Source organism: Pelmatolapia mariae, linkage group LG10_11 (assembly GCF_036321145.2).
Source record: "Pelmatolapia mariae isolate MD_Pm_ZW linkage group LG10_11, Pm_UMD_F_2, whole genome shotgun sequence".
NCBI classification, from domain to species: Eukaryota; Metazoa; Chordata; class Actinopteri; order Cichliformes; family Cichlidae; genus Pelmatolapia; species Pelmatolapia mariae.
Window position 1 is genome coordinate 17,746,502 of NC_086236.1, and position 17,285 is coordinate 17,763,786.

General features: G+C 42.9%; 1 protein-coding gene across 1 annotated transcript in view; it reads left to right on the top strand.

Moving 5' to 3' along the window:
• The window catches only part of fryb (furry homolog b (Drosophila)), a 37,663-nt gene extending 20,620 nt beyond the window's left edge, over nucleotides 1-17,043 (top strand). Inside the window, exons 33-67 of the mRNA XM_063488475.2 lie at nucleotides 32-288; nucleotides 375-521; nucleotides 652-820; nucleotides 952-1,042; nucleotides 1,271-1,344; nucleotides 2,222-2,372; nucleotides 2,828-2,931; nucleotides 3,657-3,748; nucleotides 3,879-3,972; nucleotides 4,174-4,393; nucleotides 4,570-4,691; nucleotides 4,804-4,991; nucleotides 5,092-5,186; nucleotides 5,343-5,541; nucleotides 5,625-5,846; nucleotides 6,192-6,390; nucleotides 6,498-6,595; nucleotides 6,823-6,993; nucleotides 7,269-7,409; nucleotides 7,518-7,703; nucleotides 7,875-8,039; nucleotides 8,317-8,391; nucleotides 8,585-8,755; nucleotides 8,961-8,969; nucleotides 9,409-9,603; nucleotides 9,710-9,847; nucleotides 9,933-10,147; nucleotides 10,584-10,788; nucleotides 10,957-11,106; nucleotides 11,241-11,339; nucleotides 11,455-11,538; nucleotides 11,906-11,923; nucleotides 12,114-12,224; nucleotides 12,753-12,988; nucleotides 14,296-17,043. Of these exons, the coding sequence (XP_063344545.1) occupies nucleotides 32-288; nucleotides 375-521; nucleotides 652-820; nucleotides 952-1,042; nucleotides 1,271-1,344; nucleotides 2,222-2,372; nucleotides 2,828-2,931; nucleotides 3,657-3,748; nucleotides 3,879-3,972; nucleotides 4,174-4,393; nucleotides 4,570-4,691; nucleotides 4,804-4,991; nucleotides 5,092-5,186; nucleotides 5,343-5,541; nucleotides 5,625-5,846; nucleotides 6,192-6,390; nucleotides 6,498-6,595; nucleotides 6,823-6,993; nucleotides 7,269-7,409; nucleotides 7,518-7,703; nucleotides 7,875-8,039; nucleotides 8,317-8,391; nucleotides 8,585-8,755; nucleotides 8,961-8,969; nucleotides 9,409-9,603; nucleotides 9,710-9,847; nucleotides 9,933-10,147; nucleotides 10,584-10,788; nucleotides 10,957-11,106; nucleotides 11,241-11,339; nucleotides 11,455-11,538; nucleotides 11,906-11,923; nucleotides 12,114-12,224; nucleotides 12,753-12,988; nucleotides 14,296-14,554 (5,150 nt within the window). The 3' untranslated portion in view covers nucleotides 14,555-17,043. The remainder of the gene's footprint in view (nucleotides 1-31; nucleotides 289-374; nucleotides 522-651; nucleotides 821-951; nucleotides 1,043-1,270; nucleotides 1,345-2,221; nucleotides 2,373-2,827; nucleotides 2,932-3,656; nucleotides 3,749-3,878; nucleotides 3,973-4,173; nucleotides 4,394-4,569; nucleotides 4,692-4,803; nucleotides 4,992-5,091; nucleotides 5,187-5,342; nucleotides 5,542-5,624; nucleotides 5,847-6,191; nucleotides 6,391-6,497; nucleotides 6,596-6,822; nucleotides 6,994-7,268; nucleotides 7,410-7,517; nucleotides 7,704-7,874; nucleotides 8,040-8,316; nucleotides 8,392-8,584; nucleotides 8,756-8,960; nucleotides 8,970-9,408; nucleotides 9,604-9,709; nucleotides 9,848-9,932; nucleotides 10,148-10,583; nucleotides 10,789-10,956; nucleotides 11,107-11,240; nucleotides 11,340-11,454; nucleotides 11,539-11,905; nucleotides 11,924-12,113; nucleotides 12,225-12,752; nucleotides 12,989-14,295) is intronic.
• The last annotated feature ends 242 nt before the right edge of the window (nucleotides 17,044-17,285 follow it).

Genomic DNA, 17,285 nt, shown 5'->3' on the forward strand with positions numbered 1-17,285 from the left:
ATGAATAAGTGAATTCTCCTGGTATTTGCAGAGGTGAGCCAACGTTTCCCAACCACCCATCCTAATGGCAGACAGATCATGCTATCCTACCTGCTACCCTGGCTTAGTAACATTGAGCTAGTGGACACAGGTCTCTTACCTCCTGCTTCAAGTCCCTGCACACCAGAGGAAGAACCTCGAGGTCAGGCTCGGGGCCTGGGTGCATCCCCCAGCCTGAGAGGCAACGGCTGGGGCTCCTTGCAGGCGACATCATTGGTGCTCAACAACCTCATGTTCATGACTGCTAAGGTGAGAAGCCGAGTTAGTTCCTACTTGTGAAAACTCCCAAACACACCTCTAGCTTTCTAATTAGATTTTTTTTTTTTCCTTTACAGTATGGAGATGAGGTTCCCGGACCAGAGATTGAGAATGCCTGGAACGCTCTAGTGTCGAATGAGAGGTGGAGCAACAACTTGCGAGTCACCCTGCAGTTCCTCATCAGCCTGTGTGGAGTTAGCAGTGACACCACATTACTGCCTTATGTAAGAGCATTTTTTAGTTAAAAAAACAAAAAGTTAAATACAGTAATCCTCACAAAGATATCATAACAAATATGCAGAAGTAATGCAAATAACCCAGAATTTCTAACTAATGCTTGCTCATCTGTTGTAGATTAAGAAGGTGGTGATTTACATGTGTCGCAATAACACCATCCAGACTATGGAGGAGCTCCTGTTTGAGCTGCAGCAGACCGACCCTGTCAACCCTGTGGTTTTGCACTGTGATAATCCTCCATTTTATCGCTTTGCTGCCAGCAACAAAGCCTCCACATCCCAGACAGGTGAGGGGATGTGTTCCTGTCACAGTCTGTGGAGTCAAATTATATTTTCAACACTTACCCCTGGTTTGAACTTGACAGCTTTTTTCATGTGACAGATGGATGACTCTGCTGTGTTTCTGTTAAATGTGTAGGCACCACCTCCAGTAGTAACACCGTAGTGGCTGGTCAGGAAAACCTGCCAGAGACAGATGAGACCAAGATGGTCAGAGAGAGTGAAGAACGGTAAGTAATTTTTTATACCTTATATACTTATAGCTGCAGCATGGGTTGTCATGGTGATACAGTGTTTTATTTGGGTGAGACAGTCTCTCAAGAGGCTGTCATAAAGATAGCTAAAAAATGTCAGCATCGTATCAGTTACTGTATGTAGCGATGATAATACCATGAGGATATTGTCAATCAAATCTGGAAATGCTGAGTTTGACTTTAAATGTGGTGGATTTTTCACAGCCGGGCGAGGGCTCACAACAGACTGGAGTCTCGTTACAGCAACAGCTCCGGAGGCTCCTATGAGGATGAAAAAAGTAAGGCCTGACTTGGTTCTCATGAGGAATAAAGTGCAATCTTTGACTCACACACAGAGCCCAGGGGTTTTCACAGCTGACAGCTGTTATTTGGAGAGACTCTGGGGATGTGGACTTTTCAGTGATAAATCTTCACCATTTTAACTTTAGACTTTAATGGTAATTTTTACTGACAGTGCTTGTGCTATAACTTCTCATCCCACATATTTTCTTTTGTTTTTCTGGCCAGATATAGAGACTAAAAGCAAATGTTTTAAATGTGTTGTCATGCACCTTGTAATAGCGGCCATTGACATTCTTGTCAAAGTAGGTTAGATGATTCCTATAATTTAAACACCTAGCTAAGGCCCCAGTCACACAGGCCAATTCATCAACCATCTACTATACAGCTACAGACCGGACACTGACTCCAAACGCCATCTTTCAAGCTTACTCTTTGTTTCATTCATGCAAAAAACAAAGTGTAAAAATGACAACCTCATTTGCGCTACAGTTGGTAGTATTTTTCAAACACAATAAAATGAAGTCGCAACAAAATTGAATCACAACTACAGTATTAAGGAAAGGTAAAGGTCCCTACAATAATACAGATAACAACAAATATAACTTTTTATTGAGTTTTCCAGTTATGGTGGACAAGGCAAAAAGTTAAGCTTTCAATTGATTTAAAACGCTATGTCTGTGGTTAACTAATAAGCTGGAGTGGAAGATTGCTGCCACTCCCCCTCCTCGGCCTGTGCTTTGAGGATTCTCAAAGGATCAGTCCTTATGCTTTTTAAGTGAAATGGTTAATTGTGCACTACTTTTAATTCAGAATGATGGCTTTGGTGGGATATATGTTTCAGATTTTACTAACCAAATCTTTCTGTGCTCATAGATGACCCACTTCCACCTTACGCTGGATGGCTGCTGAGTATTCTCGAGACCAACCGTCCTCAGCCGTTACCCATGCCTGTTAATGGAGGCTGCTGGGCACCTCTGGTTGACTACCTTCCAGAAACTATCACACCTAGAGGACCACTGCACAGGTGCACACAAACAAACACAGATGACCTTTAGTAAACTTCTGAAAAAACAGGATCTTAGTTAGAAGAGTGATATTACAATCAGCAGGGCCAGGCAGCGTTTCACAGACATGTTATGCCTACTTTCAGATTTTCTGATAAACTCAAGCACAGAATGAAGCCAAGCCAGCTTGCTCAGGGTCTACTAGGAAAATAGTTCATATTAAAAGAGCTTTTCCACTTAATCTTCTCTGCCTGTCCTGACACTTCAGAGATCAATACTTTAAATAAATAAAATGAAGACTGTTGTAGAGAGCTTTGAAATCTATGATCCATGTACAGTTCATGCACTAGCACAGATTACAGGAAAATACTTGTGCTGTTCAGTGCGCCAACTTATAACTCATGAAAACATCAAATGTTTCCATCAAACATCCCAAGATTTTATTGTACTCACCTAAAATTTGTGTGTTCCTCAGGTGTAACATTGCAGTGATTTTTATGACCGAGATGGTAGTGGACCACAGTGTGAGAGAAGACTGGGCTTTACACCTGCCCCTGCTACTACATGCTCTCTTCTTAGGTAAGCATAACTCAACTCATGTCACCCTTGAATTGGTTAAACCCTGTATGGGTTAATTTTGGGGAAAATGGGGTAAGAAGAAAAATAAGCCAAAATAACCTGCATAGAATGTTCTACATGCATTTTGGAGAATGTGGAAATGCTTGATTTGTTATATAAGAAATTCCTCAGTCTCACACTGATAAAGCAAATGAAACACGAGGTAGATCGAAAAGAACTTGAACCAAAAAAAGATAAAATCAAAAAGTGTAATTCATTCTCCTTTCAGTCAGGGTGTTTCCCACCGAAACAAACACACAAAAATATCCTTGAAATGTTGAAGGTATTTTCTGTGACGTCCACTGAGCTCATAGCGTGACGATGTGTTTTATCACCATCACACAGAGACGTGGACGTGGACAGGCCGTTCTCAAGCATCACAATGAAACACTTTCAATCTAGCATGTAGACACATACCTACCCCCACCCAGATGCCAGCTGTATTAATTATGCACTCAGCATATTCTACATACTAACTTGCAAGTTCAGGAGATTCAGCATCATCTGGTCTTTTTACAGGAAGTTATCCAGGAATCCATGTTTGATTGTTTAGGGTTTTTTTTTTAGCTTTTTTCATTCACTGTTGCACAAATTGAGGCACAACAAGCCTTTGTACATGTGGGGATTAGTTCAGAAATACTACAAAACCTTTTGTTGTCTTACTCGGTGTGTACTTCATTTTCTAGGTCTGGACCACTACAGGTCAGAGGTCTATGAACACAGCAAACGTCTCCTTCTTCACCTCCTTATTGCACTCTCCTGCAACAACAACTTTCAGGTCAGAGCTCCATTTTAATGTTTGTTATTATTAGGCCAGTTTATTACATGAAGTAGGACTGAAACTTACTTTACCGAGTTCTGCAAAGCTTTACATATTCACTGAGCAACACTTCTTTTTGGGCATCCAGGTAATAGCCTCAGTACTGATGCTGACGAGGGAGATCAGTGACAACAAGACCCTCACAATCAAGTCCAGCTACCACACAGAGTACCAGCAGTCACGTAAGTAGAAAATATTGAGTGTGTATACAAGCATTTATCAGTCCTCTGACATTTACTAGTAAGATATGACCTGATGGACCACTTTTCATTGGAAGACTAAGAAACTAAGCAGTGTAGTACACAAAAATCTGATTAAAGACTCCAGAAATTATATTACTGTAGCAGTACACTTCTCTATAGCATGTCATAATATTCCCATAGACGCACCAGACTTTTTGCGGGAGTGGCAGGCATCTCCCGTGGTGGACTCTGGTCTCAGCTCCACCTCCAACTCATCCTCTGCTAGCCTGGGTGGTGGCAGCACAGCCGGCAGTGTTGGAAATCTGCCCCTTGTAACACCCGATGACCTGGAGGATCTTGAAGATGCGCCCAATGAGACGGATGAGAAGACGAATAAACTCATTGAGTTTCTCTCCACCAGGTAAACACAACTCTGGTCATCTTTTGTCCTGTTCTCGAGGTGGACACTGCGTGTGGGTGTGACGTGCGCTTAAATTTCACTGTAGTCCACACTGTGTGAGCTGCTCGTGTAACTTTTATGTGGTGCTACTGGTGGTGGGTATACAGTGCTTGGAGTACTGTGTTGTTATTGCACAGATCATCTGGGCCACTGTGGGTGCATGAGGACATCACACCAAAGAACCCCAACTCCAAAAGCACAGAGCAGCTCAGCAACTTCCTGCGCCACGTTGTCTCTGTCTTCAAGGAGTCCAAGTCAGGTGAGAAACCACTGAATAACAGCTACAGCAGACCTCACCCATCTTCACAAATGGAGCAATAATCGATTCATTTTAGACCTGCACAAGGGGTGAAATATGTCCATCTTCACAGACTTCCACCTGGAGCAGCAGCTTAGTGACGTGGCCTTACAGACGGCTCTGTGCAGCTCCTCGCGTCACTATGCCGGCAGATCTTTCCAGATCTTTAGAGCTCTCAAACAGCCGATCAACAACCATGCTGTCTCTGATCTGGTCTCACGCCTCGTTGAGGTGGTGGGAGAACATGGAGACGAGGTGCAGGTGAGAGAAGAGACATATAATAGAGATGTAGCACTTTCAACCTGTTGTATTTGGTGAAGATTCACATTATTGCTGATGTTCATACCTGTACCTGTTTCAGGGCTATGTGATGGAGGTGCTGTTAACTCTGGAGTCAGTAGTGGTGAATCTAGCAGAGTGTCTGAAAAACAGTGACCTTATGGCAGCTCTTACCAGGTTAGTCTGCTTTGAATGTTAAATCTTTGGAAGTAATGCAGATAATTTGAAGATTACAACATATGTAAGGATTTAAACAACCTTCTTCTGGTGTTTCAGAGCTACTTGATACTCCAACATATTCAACATTTTGCTTTCATTGTGTTTGATTTGTAGGACATCCTCACCAGACTTTGTGACAAGTGACAAACTGATGAACAGAAAGAGCACGGGTCAGCTCAACTTCCCTGGCCCAGGATTTGTCGGTCTGTCATCGCAGCGCCACCAGCGCTCCTATTCTGTCCCCAAGAAGTTCGGCGAGTGTTGCAACCAGTCGAGTGATCCCCCTCGCAGTGCAACTCTGGATCGCATACAGGCAAGAAAGGAAAATTGCTGTGTAATCTGACACCTTAATGCCAAACCCTTAATGCTAATTTTGTACTCGCTTTCGGTCTGCAGGCTTGCAACAGTCACGGCCTTGCACGAACAGGAAGAAGTTCAGGCTCCTGCACATCATCGACCAACCGCATTGATCCCAGCGTTCTGTCGGATCCCGCGCACGTGTCTCATCCTTCGTCAATACTGGCCACAGTCTTCTGGGTGGCAGTGTCGCTCATGGAGTCAGACTTCGAGTTTGAATACCAGATGTCACTTCGCCTCGTTCACAAGCTGCTGTCAAAGGTAGATGAGATAAAAATAGCTGATTACAGAGGAAAATGTATGTATCTGTAAAAACAACAGTTAACTTAAAGACAAGATAAGGCAGAAGATAGCAAACATTCCCTGTAACCTGTGTTTTCCCTTAATACCAGGAAGACTACGTCATCCTAAGAAGCTCACACTGCTGCTATTTTAAAATGAAAGCAAGCTTTGGAACCTATTAACTCAAGGCCACCACAGACCTAGCAACTGGCTATTGATTCATTGATTGTTTTAGCGTCTCAGATATTTAGTTTGCAGGTGGAAGACAATAAGTACCACAAGCAACTTTCAGCTTCACTTAAGCCAAAATCTCTCATTTCCCAGGTGCCCTTAGACAGAGCAGAGAACCGTGAGCGCCTGGAGAAGCTGCAGGCTCAGCTGAGGTGGAGCGGGTTCTCTGGGATTCAACAGCTTTTGTTGAAGGGATTTACCTCCCAGGCTACATCTGACCTGACCTTACAGCTCTTCTGCCAGCTCACTCCAGTCTCCCGCGTGCCTGTTGTCGACAGCTCACAGTCTATAGGTAGGTACTGAGGATTTTATATTGTATCGTTTAGCAGTCGTACGACAACGTGTTTATTTTTATTTATACTGGCTGTATCTGAAGTTCAAACTCTTCTCCCTGTGTAGGCTTTCCTCTGAATGTGCTGTGTCTGCTTCCTCACCTGGTCCAGCACTTTAGCCACCCAACTCAGTTTTGTAAGGAAAGTGCTGAGAGGATTGCACAGGTACTGCAATACTATGGATTCTTCAAGTGGGCTGAGTCTAGGCTTTAGTTTGCTTTTGCTTTACTTCCTTTGACTTTTTTTAGGTTTGTTAGACAAACAGTAAAGATGTACATTTGGAGAAAGATAAAAAGCCAGACATTTTAAAACACAGAAGAACAACTAAAATATCAAAAAAGACAATATTTCTCACATAAAGTGTCTGTCTGCTTTTTTGTTTACTTTCTCAGGTATGTTTGGTGGAAAAGAACACAAAGCTGTCCCATCTGGCACATGTGATGACGCTCTATAAGACACGTTCCTACACGAGGGACCCTTTCTCCTGGGTCAGCGTGGTTTGCCGCTACCTTCACGAGGCTTTCTCTGACATAACGCTCAACATGGTCACCTATATGGCTGAGGTGAGTGCTTCTATATATGAAAATATGTCTTATCTTTCTCTGTTTTTTAGTTTGCACATTTATTGGATGTTTCTATGGAAGCTGGTGCAAGAATGTTGAGTAAGTGGTTTGTGCTGATTATTTGTTGGAAGCCTGTCCTGTTCACTGTTCAGCCAGTTGTTAAAGGACAATCCAATAATTTACAGTCAAGTTGGTTATACACATATTGACTTTGCCCTTAAGCGAGATTGGGTTTGTGTCTGCGTGCTTACTGAATGTTACTTTCTCTCTCCCAGCTGCTGGATAAGGGACTTCCCAGTATGCAACAGTCTCTCCTCCAAATCATCTACTGTCTGCTTAGCCACATGGACCTGACTGCTGTGCAGGTCAAACAGTTCAACGCTGATGTCCTGAAGACCATTGAGAAGTTTGTCCAGGTGAGTGTCGCACAGTACTTGGTCTTCATATTAGAGAAATGCACTGCATGCACTGCTGTTTCTCTTACTCTGTCTTTCTGTTATACTGTTTGACATGTGACTTTATAGACAGTACACTGGAAGGATGCCTTAAACATCTTGAAGCTGGTGGTATCACGCTCTGCCAGCCTTGTTCATCCAGTGTACGGCCACACACAGGGTGATCTTTCCAACCTAGAGGTCAGCAGAGTGTGGGACGGCTCCGCTAAAGCTCTCCCTGGCAAAACTCTGGATTTCACATTTGACATCTCTGAAGTAAGAAAGCTGCTGCTACTGAGCTTTTTTTTGTAAATGCCCATCATTGACTTACAGTTACAGTACACCCCCGTGTTTTGCTAGGTCATAAATAAAAAAGGATTTCCTCAACACATGCAATATGTAAAGCATCAAAAAATTTGCATGTCTGTCTGTTTGTTATCTTCCTAGACACCGGTGATCGGGCGCCGTTTTGATGAGCTCCAAGGATCAGGGGGTAGAGAGGGAAAAGCCAGAGCCATGGCTGTGACCCGCAGTACTTCCTCCACTTCTTCTGGATCCAATTCCAACACCATTCTGGTGCCTGTCAGCTGGAGGCGACCACAGTTATCTCAGGTAGCATGAATGCCCAAAACTAAGGTTTCACATCAGTCCTGCTTGGTTTTGTAAGACTTGTAAAAGAATATTATATTAAAATGTGTTGATCAAGTCATTCTTCTTTAGCATACTGACCTCAAATAGCCCAAGAAAAACAGATTTAAAACTTTCTGTCTATAACATGCTTAGAAATTATCCCTTGATCATCAAAGCATGAGGCATGTGAAGCGGAGAAGAAAATCCATCACTTTACTGATGAGTATTTCACTTCTTGATGTTTTTCTCCGACATGCAGAAAAGAACCAGAGAGAAGCTGGTGAGCGTTTTGTCTCTATGTGGACAAGAAGTTGGACTTACCAAGAACCCATCTGTAAGCTAACTTTGTTGTTGTACTTGTTCTTTATGTACACAGTCAACAAAATTCAAGCTTGTATTTCTTCTTTTTTTTCTATTTTGTAGAGGGAGTAAAACCTCTAAAGTTTTCTGGGGATGTTTCTGTTATTAAGATAGCTTCACTAATTGTATCTGACAAGTCTAAAAACCTGTTTCTGTCTTCTTGTCAGGTGATCTTCTCATCCTGTGGTGACTTGGACATGATGGAGGTGCGGGAGAGCGGCGTGTCATCTGAGGACGGTGGTACCAGAGAGGACACATTAGATGACACCGCCAGTGAGCAGCAGTTCAGGGTTTTCAGAGACTTTGACTTCCTGGATGTGGAGCTGGAGGATGGAGAGGTGAGAGTCACAATAATACTGTATTTCACCTGTGGTCATTTGATTTATGCTGACACAGTGGTCCTTTCTTTCATTTTACCTTTACTGTGTCTTTCAACTTATCCACCTGTCTTTCTTCAACATATTTGAAAAGTATTTCTCTGTCCTCCCGCCTCACCTCTTTCTCTCTAACTCTGTCTCTCTCTTTCTTCCCCTCGCTGCCTAGGAGCTCCAGGTAAGGTCCCTCACACTGAGTACTTAACATTAGCCTTCATCAGCTCTTTGGTGTTCCTGCCTCTTTGTTTTGCTCTGGAACGTAAAAACAAAATCATCTTTGTGCTTCATTTTGCTCTCACGGCTTGATTGCAGAACTACATTTGTGACAGCACTGCTATTTTTTAAATAGAGATAAATATATTATAGTTATTATAAAGTCTTAATGGTGCAAAGATAATTTTACAGGCTGAAAACAGCCTTTCCAGCATATATTCATGCCATGAATAACAGTCCATCTTGCATCTTGTGCTTGTAACTAAAGCAATTATTTTGTGTTTTGAGAGATTAAAGTAAAAATGTTCCCTTCATCGCAGGGATTTTACTTCTACCATTCATTGTGTCCATGTCTTCCAACATGTATGTGTGTGTTTGTTGTTGTTTTGTTTTTTTAAATCTAGGGTGAGACTGTCGATAACTTTAACTGGGGTGTGCGCCGGCGGTCTCTGGACAGCACAGAGCTGGGCGACCTGCTGGAGGAGAGCCAGCACTCAGGCAGTACCCCCAGTCTGGGTCACGAAGACCCTCACGATTCAGACGAGTCATCAGAGGAAGAGGAGTCTTCAACTAGCCAGAGCCTCTCCCATTCTCAGCTTGTGAGTAGACTTAGCTGCTAGATCAACACATTAAAAATCCTCTGAAGCCTTAAAAGGCTTATTATTTTTCCTGAGTCAACATTCATGATTTGCCTCCCTGTTCCAGACTAACCCGTCTCCATCAGAGGAAACCAATCACACCGATTCTCTGTCTACATCATACGACACATCTGCTGACCCCCAGTCCCTCAACGCCACCACCCCAAGCCAGGGAGTTCTCCATGACGATCACATTGGACTACATGTGAGAAATAATAGACTTGGACGTATGTGTTGTTTGCCTAGATACATTTTGGATCATCACAAATGTAATGTTTTTGTTTTCTCAGGTGAGGGTGTGTGGTGAGGACGAGGACACTCAGGCCCAGGATGATGAACTGTCGCTGAGTGTCAACGAGCTCCCCCCCGGCTCCGAATGTGGAGAGAGCTTCACTCTGGATTTGCCGGGGCAACCTCAAAATCAGCTGCCAAATATGGACCGTGGTCTTAACCCAGACTACTGCCAGCCTCCACTGGACTTTCTAGACCCAAACTGTCTGCCCAGGTTAGTTTGAAAGACATGATTTAAATATTAATCCCTGCATGCTGAATACACTGCTGGATTGTTGCCAGAGTCTCTGTCAGGGTTTTCCCTACCGTAAAAACTTTTGGTGGCACACTGAAAGAAGTTTTAGCTCGACCCAAAGGAAAATCACCAGTTTTGTTGTGTTTGATCAAGAACAATAGAAACTGTGATAATGACCAAAAATGGCAAAAAATGTAGATTTTGTTTAATAGTGCAACAGAAAATGACTCCCGAAGCGTAACTACTAAGCCAGGAAAAACCTAATGGGACATTTTTCATGGATGTTTTGCCTATTTTGTCCTATTCTTAACATTTTTGAGATATTATTAAATCCTGTTAGATACATTTTTCAAATACTTATCGTACCGGGTGCAAACAGCACAGACTCAGTTCTTTCTCATCTCTGTTGTTACAGCTTGCGTGATGATGTTGATGATTTGGAGGACCTTGGGTTTCCTCCTCCCCCCTCTCCATTTTTTTCCGCCATCTTGGCAGCGTTCCAACCCACGGTGTGTGACGATGCCGAGGAGGCATGGCGCTGCCACATCAACCAGCTTGTAATAGACTCAGATGGGTCTTGTGCTGTCTACACATTTCAAGTCTTCTCATCACTCTTTAAGGTACATCACATGAAGGATTACCTTTAGGGGGTGTTTTTTGTTTGTTTTTTTTTATGTTTGGGTTTCTTGTTTTTTGTACCCCCATTTTTTTTCAAGCTATCACTCATATATAATTATATATTATATCTCTCCAATTAGCATGAATTACAGTACAGTGTCTTTTTCCAGAACATCCAGGGAAAATTCTGCACCTTAACAAAAGATGTTGCCACTTATCTTGGCGAGGGATTAAGAGGCATTGGATCAAAGTTTCTCAGGTCCTCACAGATGCTCACCACATGCTCAGATTGTCCTACCATTTACATTGATGCTGACACGGTGAGTACAGTTGGCAGGCTTCTTGCTGATCACAGTATTGTAGCTGCTTCAGTCTATGTGAGTCTAAAAAACCCAAAGACAAGTCTAATACTGAGCTCATTTTACTGCTCCTTTCTTCTTGTTGGTCTGTATAGATCATGTCCTATGGCCTCCTCGAAAAGATGAAGTTCAGTGCACTGGAGCTGCAAGAGTACCTGGATACTTACAACACCAAAGAGGAGGCTGCTGTATCGGTAAGTGCACGTTTACTTATCTCCTCCTTCAAATGTGTGCCAGATAAAATATTTACCAACTTTTCTTCTGTCCACTCCTCTTTCCAATGAAGTTTTCCATTTGTTTGTCTTTCAGTGGCTCAGAAACTGTAAGGACACATTTCCCAGATGTCCTGGTGACAGTGTGGTTACCTGCCAACCTGGAGATTCAGAGGAGAAGGTACAAACAACTTTATTTATTATTTACTGTACCAATAAAAGCGCAAATTTTTACTGGAAAATTGATTCAGTCTATGTAGCTTAATCTTTGTGTTGTATTAATGGCTTTCTTTCTCTGTGGATTGAAATGTTTGCCCTCTTTGCACGCTGGCTCTGTCTCCATAACGTTATATCCTCCTGAAATTTCTTTTCTGTGCCGGAGTCGTTAAGTTTAAAGTTGCTGTTTTTTCTCTACTGTGTTGATTAATTCTTGGCAGCCCGGCTGTAAATAGTCAGGATTTTTTAACTTGCTGTGCATGTGTTTGATTGATGCTTTGTCTTCCTCTCACTTCACTCTTGATGCCCTAACATGCTCTCTCGCTGTCTAGCAAATGGAGTCTCTTGCAGTAAGTTCTCTTCACTTCACTCTAGATTCCTCTTAAACTGCTTAATTAACTTTTCACAACTCAATCACTCAGTTTTGTTGTCACGTGTTTGTATTCCTTTGCATGTGCTTACAACAATTTGTGATTGTGATTGTTTGTGATCTCTGCTTCTGAAAAATCTAAGCTTTTTTTTGTCACTTGTGTCTTCTAGCAACTGGAGCTTTGTCAGAGGCTTTACAAACTTCACTTCCAGCTCCTCCTTCTGTTCCAGTCCTACTGCTCGCTCATTGGTCAAGTTCATGCAATAAGCTCCGTGCCTGAGGTGAGTCAAAACATTCTTCATTAAGTGTGACTTGCAGGCTAACAGAGGAACATGCTGGTTCCCTTATGTCTACATGAGAGGATTCAGAGTCCAAGTAATCTCACAATCAAACACATTAAATACCAAGATCTGCATAACTGTTGTTGTTCTAAATTTATCAGTTAAACATTAAATGTCCATCAAATTTGAGGTTTTCTAGGTCAGTGTGATTGATATCAACTAGGGCAATTTCCCCTTGTGACTTGGTCTTTCCTTGTATCATCCAGCTGTATGATAAGGAACATTCTAATACAAATGTCTATGATATATAGAGCCACATTATTTTATTTAAATAGACATATGCTTTTATAAGTATATGTATGGTTTACTAGTTAAATTAAAATGATGTTGACCCTTAGAAAAACCCTGCTACACTGCAAACTTAATCTTGAGCATTCAATCTTTTAATATAGACATTTCCTCTGTGATGACATAAATTTCAGATACACACACTCACCCATCACCATCTGTTGTCCCTCCACCTCTTAGCTGCTGAACATGTCTCGAGAGCTTACTGATCTTAAGAGCAGCCTGCAGGCAGCAGAGGCAGCCGTAGCCAGCGACTTGGAACACAAACACTTGGCCCACACTCACTCACACGCCACCCAGGTGGCAGCCATGGTTGTGCCCAGCTTCCCCACCTCAGAGGCAGCGGTGCAGGCCATACTGGAGTGCCTTAGGAACCATGAGTTCACCAAAGCCGTGCGCTACATCCAGGAATGCAGGTGAGCAGCATGAGGTCATCAGCATACAGGGGTGTATCCTGAGATTTAATGATTTTATTATTTTGTCTCAACGTAAAAGAACAAATGATCCAAAAAATGACCATGTGAACACACTGTGTCCCCATCACTTTCTCCAATCTTTACAAATGATTTTGAAGTATATAATAAGTAGACATTATAAAGGGCTGTCATTCCTGGCTGAGAAACTTAAGCTTGGGAGATGTTGAGGTCTATCTATCTATCTCTGTTGTGCTTCTGTACGCAGATGATATTGTAGTATTGACAGAATCAGAGCTTCAGATGGCTTTAGATGGAGTAGAAAGATGTTGTGTAGACAGGAAAGTGTAAATCCTTATGAAAGTAAAATTGTAATGTTTGCATGAGGTAAAGTAGGACAGTTCTGTGGCTTTAAATTTGGAAATCCTGTAATACAAGTAGAGGAGGATCTAAGGAGCTTGGAATGAAAAGCGACTGAACTTCTTTAAATGTCTTGAAGATGTTTCACCTCTCATCCAAGAAGCTTCTTCAGTTCTAAGACCAAATGATGAAGACTCCCAGATTTTAAGCCCTAGAGGGGATTGCCCCGCAAGAGGGTCGTTGACCCGCTATTGCTCATGTGGCTCATCACATGATCCAAGGTGTGAAAAAAAGGGTGTGGTTCATTATCAGCAGAGGCTTCGGGTGAAACCATTGTTAGACCTTGCCTCACCCTATCATTTGACTTATTGAGATCAAGAAGTGGGGAGATTTAAGTTGATAAAGATGAAGTTAAATGTAGGATGATTGGTTTTAGGTTTAGATTATTGAGTGGAAATAGGAATAAACTGTACTTTTTAATGTCTATTTTTCCAAAGAATCAATATGATAAAGGTGTTTTGAAGTTACGGTTAGGGAAGTTAAAACAAATATTTGATTATACAGGATTTTCTTATTTATGGGGATATACCGGAGTGGTGAATGACCGCTATATAAAAGCAGCTGTTAAGATGAGAATATCCAATCCTGAGGCAAAATTGATAGACCTGATATGTTTAACAATAGCATCTGTATAAATTACAGAATATTTAGGCAAGAGTTCGAACTGAAAAATTACTTGCGTAGTTTATTCTATTTGGTGTTATTTGGCAAGTTATAGATGTGGGTCTAGTGGCATTCCTGTACTTATGGACAAATTTTATTGAGTTGAATATATTAATTGTGTATGTATACTTTGTAGCTTGGTCTAATGAGATTGAATATAGAAAGTATGTATCTTTAGATCTACCTGTAATAATTATAATACTTCCCTCTTTTTGTGTCTATTTCAGGAGGCAGTGGCCGAACGGAGTGTTTGGCGGCAGCTCAGAGAGTGAGGTCCAGACGCTGCTCAACGTCTACTTCCGTCACCAAACGTTGGGCCAGACGGGCACAATCGCCCTGGTCGGTTCCCGGCAGGACCTCAGTCTGATCTGCTCCAAGCTGCTGGAGCTCAATGGGGAAATCCGCGACATGATCCGCCACGCCCAGGGTTACCGGGTCGTCACAACTTACCTCCCCGATTCAAGTGCCTCCGCGACCAGTCTCTGACAGGACTTCAGGAGCCCCCCACCCCCTCCTTCTCCACCTTTACCCCCTCCATCACTGCAGCCATTGACCCTTCCAAGACAACCTCTGCATTCCTCTCAGCCTGCTCTTACAGAGGGGGCCCAGCACCCACATACCTGGCCCCTGCCGCCTCCTATGTGTCTGCTGCCCCAGATTCAAAGCTCCAGACAGATGCACACTTACCACCCTGCCCAGCACTAGAACCTGAATTAAACCTTTCATTCCACTCTTCATCCTCATCCACTGCAAACTCTGAGACCTCTTTACTTGATTTTCCCAAACCCCCCGACCTGTTCTCTGCTCATAGCTCCAACACGCCAGGCCAATCGCATTTTACACTGCCGCTCACACAAGAGCCAAAGAGACGTTATCTAGAGGAGAACACAAGCCTTTATTATCCTATCAGAGTACATCCATCATGCAGTTCACCGCAATCACATTTCCACTGCAGCAAACACCTGATGTCATCTCTCACATCCAGCTCTCTCCCAACTGTGGCCTCAGCGCCCACCTTGCTCACACACTCTTACACGAACCCATCGCCCATTTCTTCCCGGGACTCTCATCTTCCCCATTTCCCACGCTCTCCATACAAACACTCAAGCCCGTCCTCGATTCTGCACCCGGGCCGTGACACAGTCTTAACTCACAGCCCTGCATCGAGTTCATCTCTTCCCCCTCCCCCACCACCCCCTCCCTGTCCCACCGGCCCAGGAGAGGCTGCAGCTTGGGGTTGTTGTTGCTCCTTCGGCGGTGCTGCTACGCCTTTGACTCGCTACCTGGGGAAGGTGGGACAAGCTGCCCTGCCCTTACTGACAGTAGGGGGGCTCCTGAATACTGAACCGTCAGACGTCCAAACCTGAGACTTTAAAGTTACCACGCCAGAGGACCTAACGATCCAACATCAGATCTTTGCATCTGAAAAGTAGACAATGACATGCCAGAAATACCTGGACACTTTAAATGTTTAAGGACAGGGAATCATATCCCATGTATAATGGGATTTATCTCTGGATACTACAGATTGCTGCCTGCTGATAAGAATGACCTGATGTGATTATATACAAGCGCAGGCTTTGCTTCTAAAGCTAGATGTCGTGAAAAATAATGTACCTCCTTGTTTAAGTCCCGCTTGACGGTCATAATTCAGCATCTAATCTGTGCTGCACTCCGAGGACCTGTGAAGGCTTTTAGCTTGGACTTAAACTGGCTTCCCAGAGGAACTTTTAGACATGCTTGACACTTGCTGCCTCCTTCAGGAAGGATGAAAGAGACAGTGAGGAAATGAGCCGTGACACTACGTAGCATCACTGGAAGAAGTTTCCTCTGTGGAGTTTTGTTATACGTTTTTTTTCTAAATGTTGTAGAAAGGAGATCATGTATGTTTTGTTACTGTGAGAGAAAAAGGCTGTCACTTTTATTAAGAAGGAAAAGCCAAATGCTGGGATGATTTTGTCTCTACTGTTCTGAGGCCTCCTCTGGAGGAAACTGTGCAATGCATGACCCAGTTGAATGCTTTCTACTGTACGCTCCCGTCCTGTCCTTTTCGCCTAGCCCAGACGTCTGACCTCAGACTGATTGAAAGACTTGCTGACAGAGCAGATGCAGAATATTCAAGCGCATTTCTTTACGCTGCTCTTTGGCCTGTTTATATTCTGTATTAGTGAATCAACTTGTCCTCTGACTACTGTTGTAAACATTGGTAGAGTAATCATGCCATTATCCGTGCGTGGCGTGCACCCCTCCATGGCTAGCTGTAGCATCTCTAGTGAGCGTAAACACTATATTTCTGTCGACTTGGTGTTCACATGCAGAGAAGATGGCGCATGTACACAGTCAAGTATTTGCCCGTCTGTATACTGCTAATCGTTACTGTCACACAACCATAGTAGGATATGTTTGTGTGGTTTGCAGTTACCTTACACGTAAGGGAAATGCTGACATTCTGCACTCATTGTAGATGTGCGAAATGAAACCCACGCTACACACTACTGAATCTGAACTCGTCGTTGTCAGCCTTTTTTTGTGTGTGAGACTCTCCCTTGGTTCGGATCTAGCAATCATTTTGCTGTTGCTGTACAAATGTCTTCTTTTCCTATTTATATCTGATCAGATATGAAACGACACTTATTTGACTTAGGTTTTATAATGATGTTTGTTCTCTCAAATCAAACTGCCATGCATGCATTTTCTGTTTACTGTATGGAGTGTTTGAAATATTTATTAAGATAATTTTATCTGAAAGATACGTTTGTATGAGGTACAAAAGGGAGCCACAAGCTCACGCGGGTATGTTTGTTTTCTTTTTCCTGTGTGTGGGAGAATGTGTTTGCATGCCAAACAAGAAGTTGCACATTTTTAAAGCTTTTTAGATGAAGACAGTAGTTGTTTTTTCACCTTGTAAATATTTTCACAGCCTTTGTGAAGTTGTTTTGAGTTGAAGCTCTGTAAAAGTTGTTAAAGTAAAGACCTATAACGTATGTTGTCTTTTGGTGCTTTATAAATGACTGAAAAACTAAATTGTATTCAAGGGGCTCTGCCCTCTTCCTACATCTATCAATGTTCTCTGCAGTCTTCCTCCTTCCTGGCAGCTCCATCTTTAACATCCTTCGTCCAGCATGTCCACCATCCCTCCTCTACAAATGTCCAAACCCTCTCAGCCTTGCTTCTCTTTGTCTCCAAAATGCTCAACCTGAACAGTCCTTCAGGTATA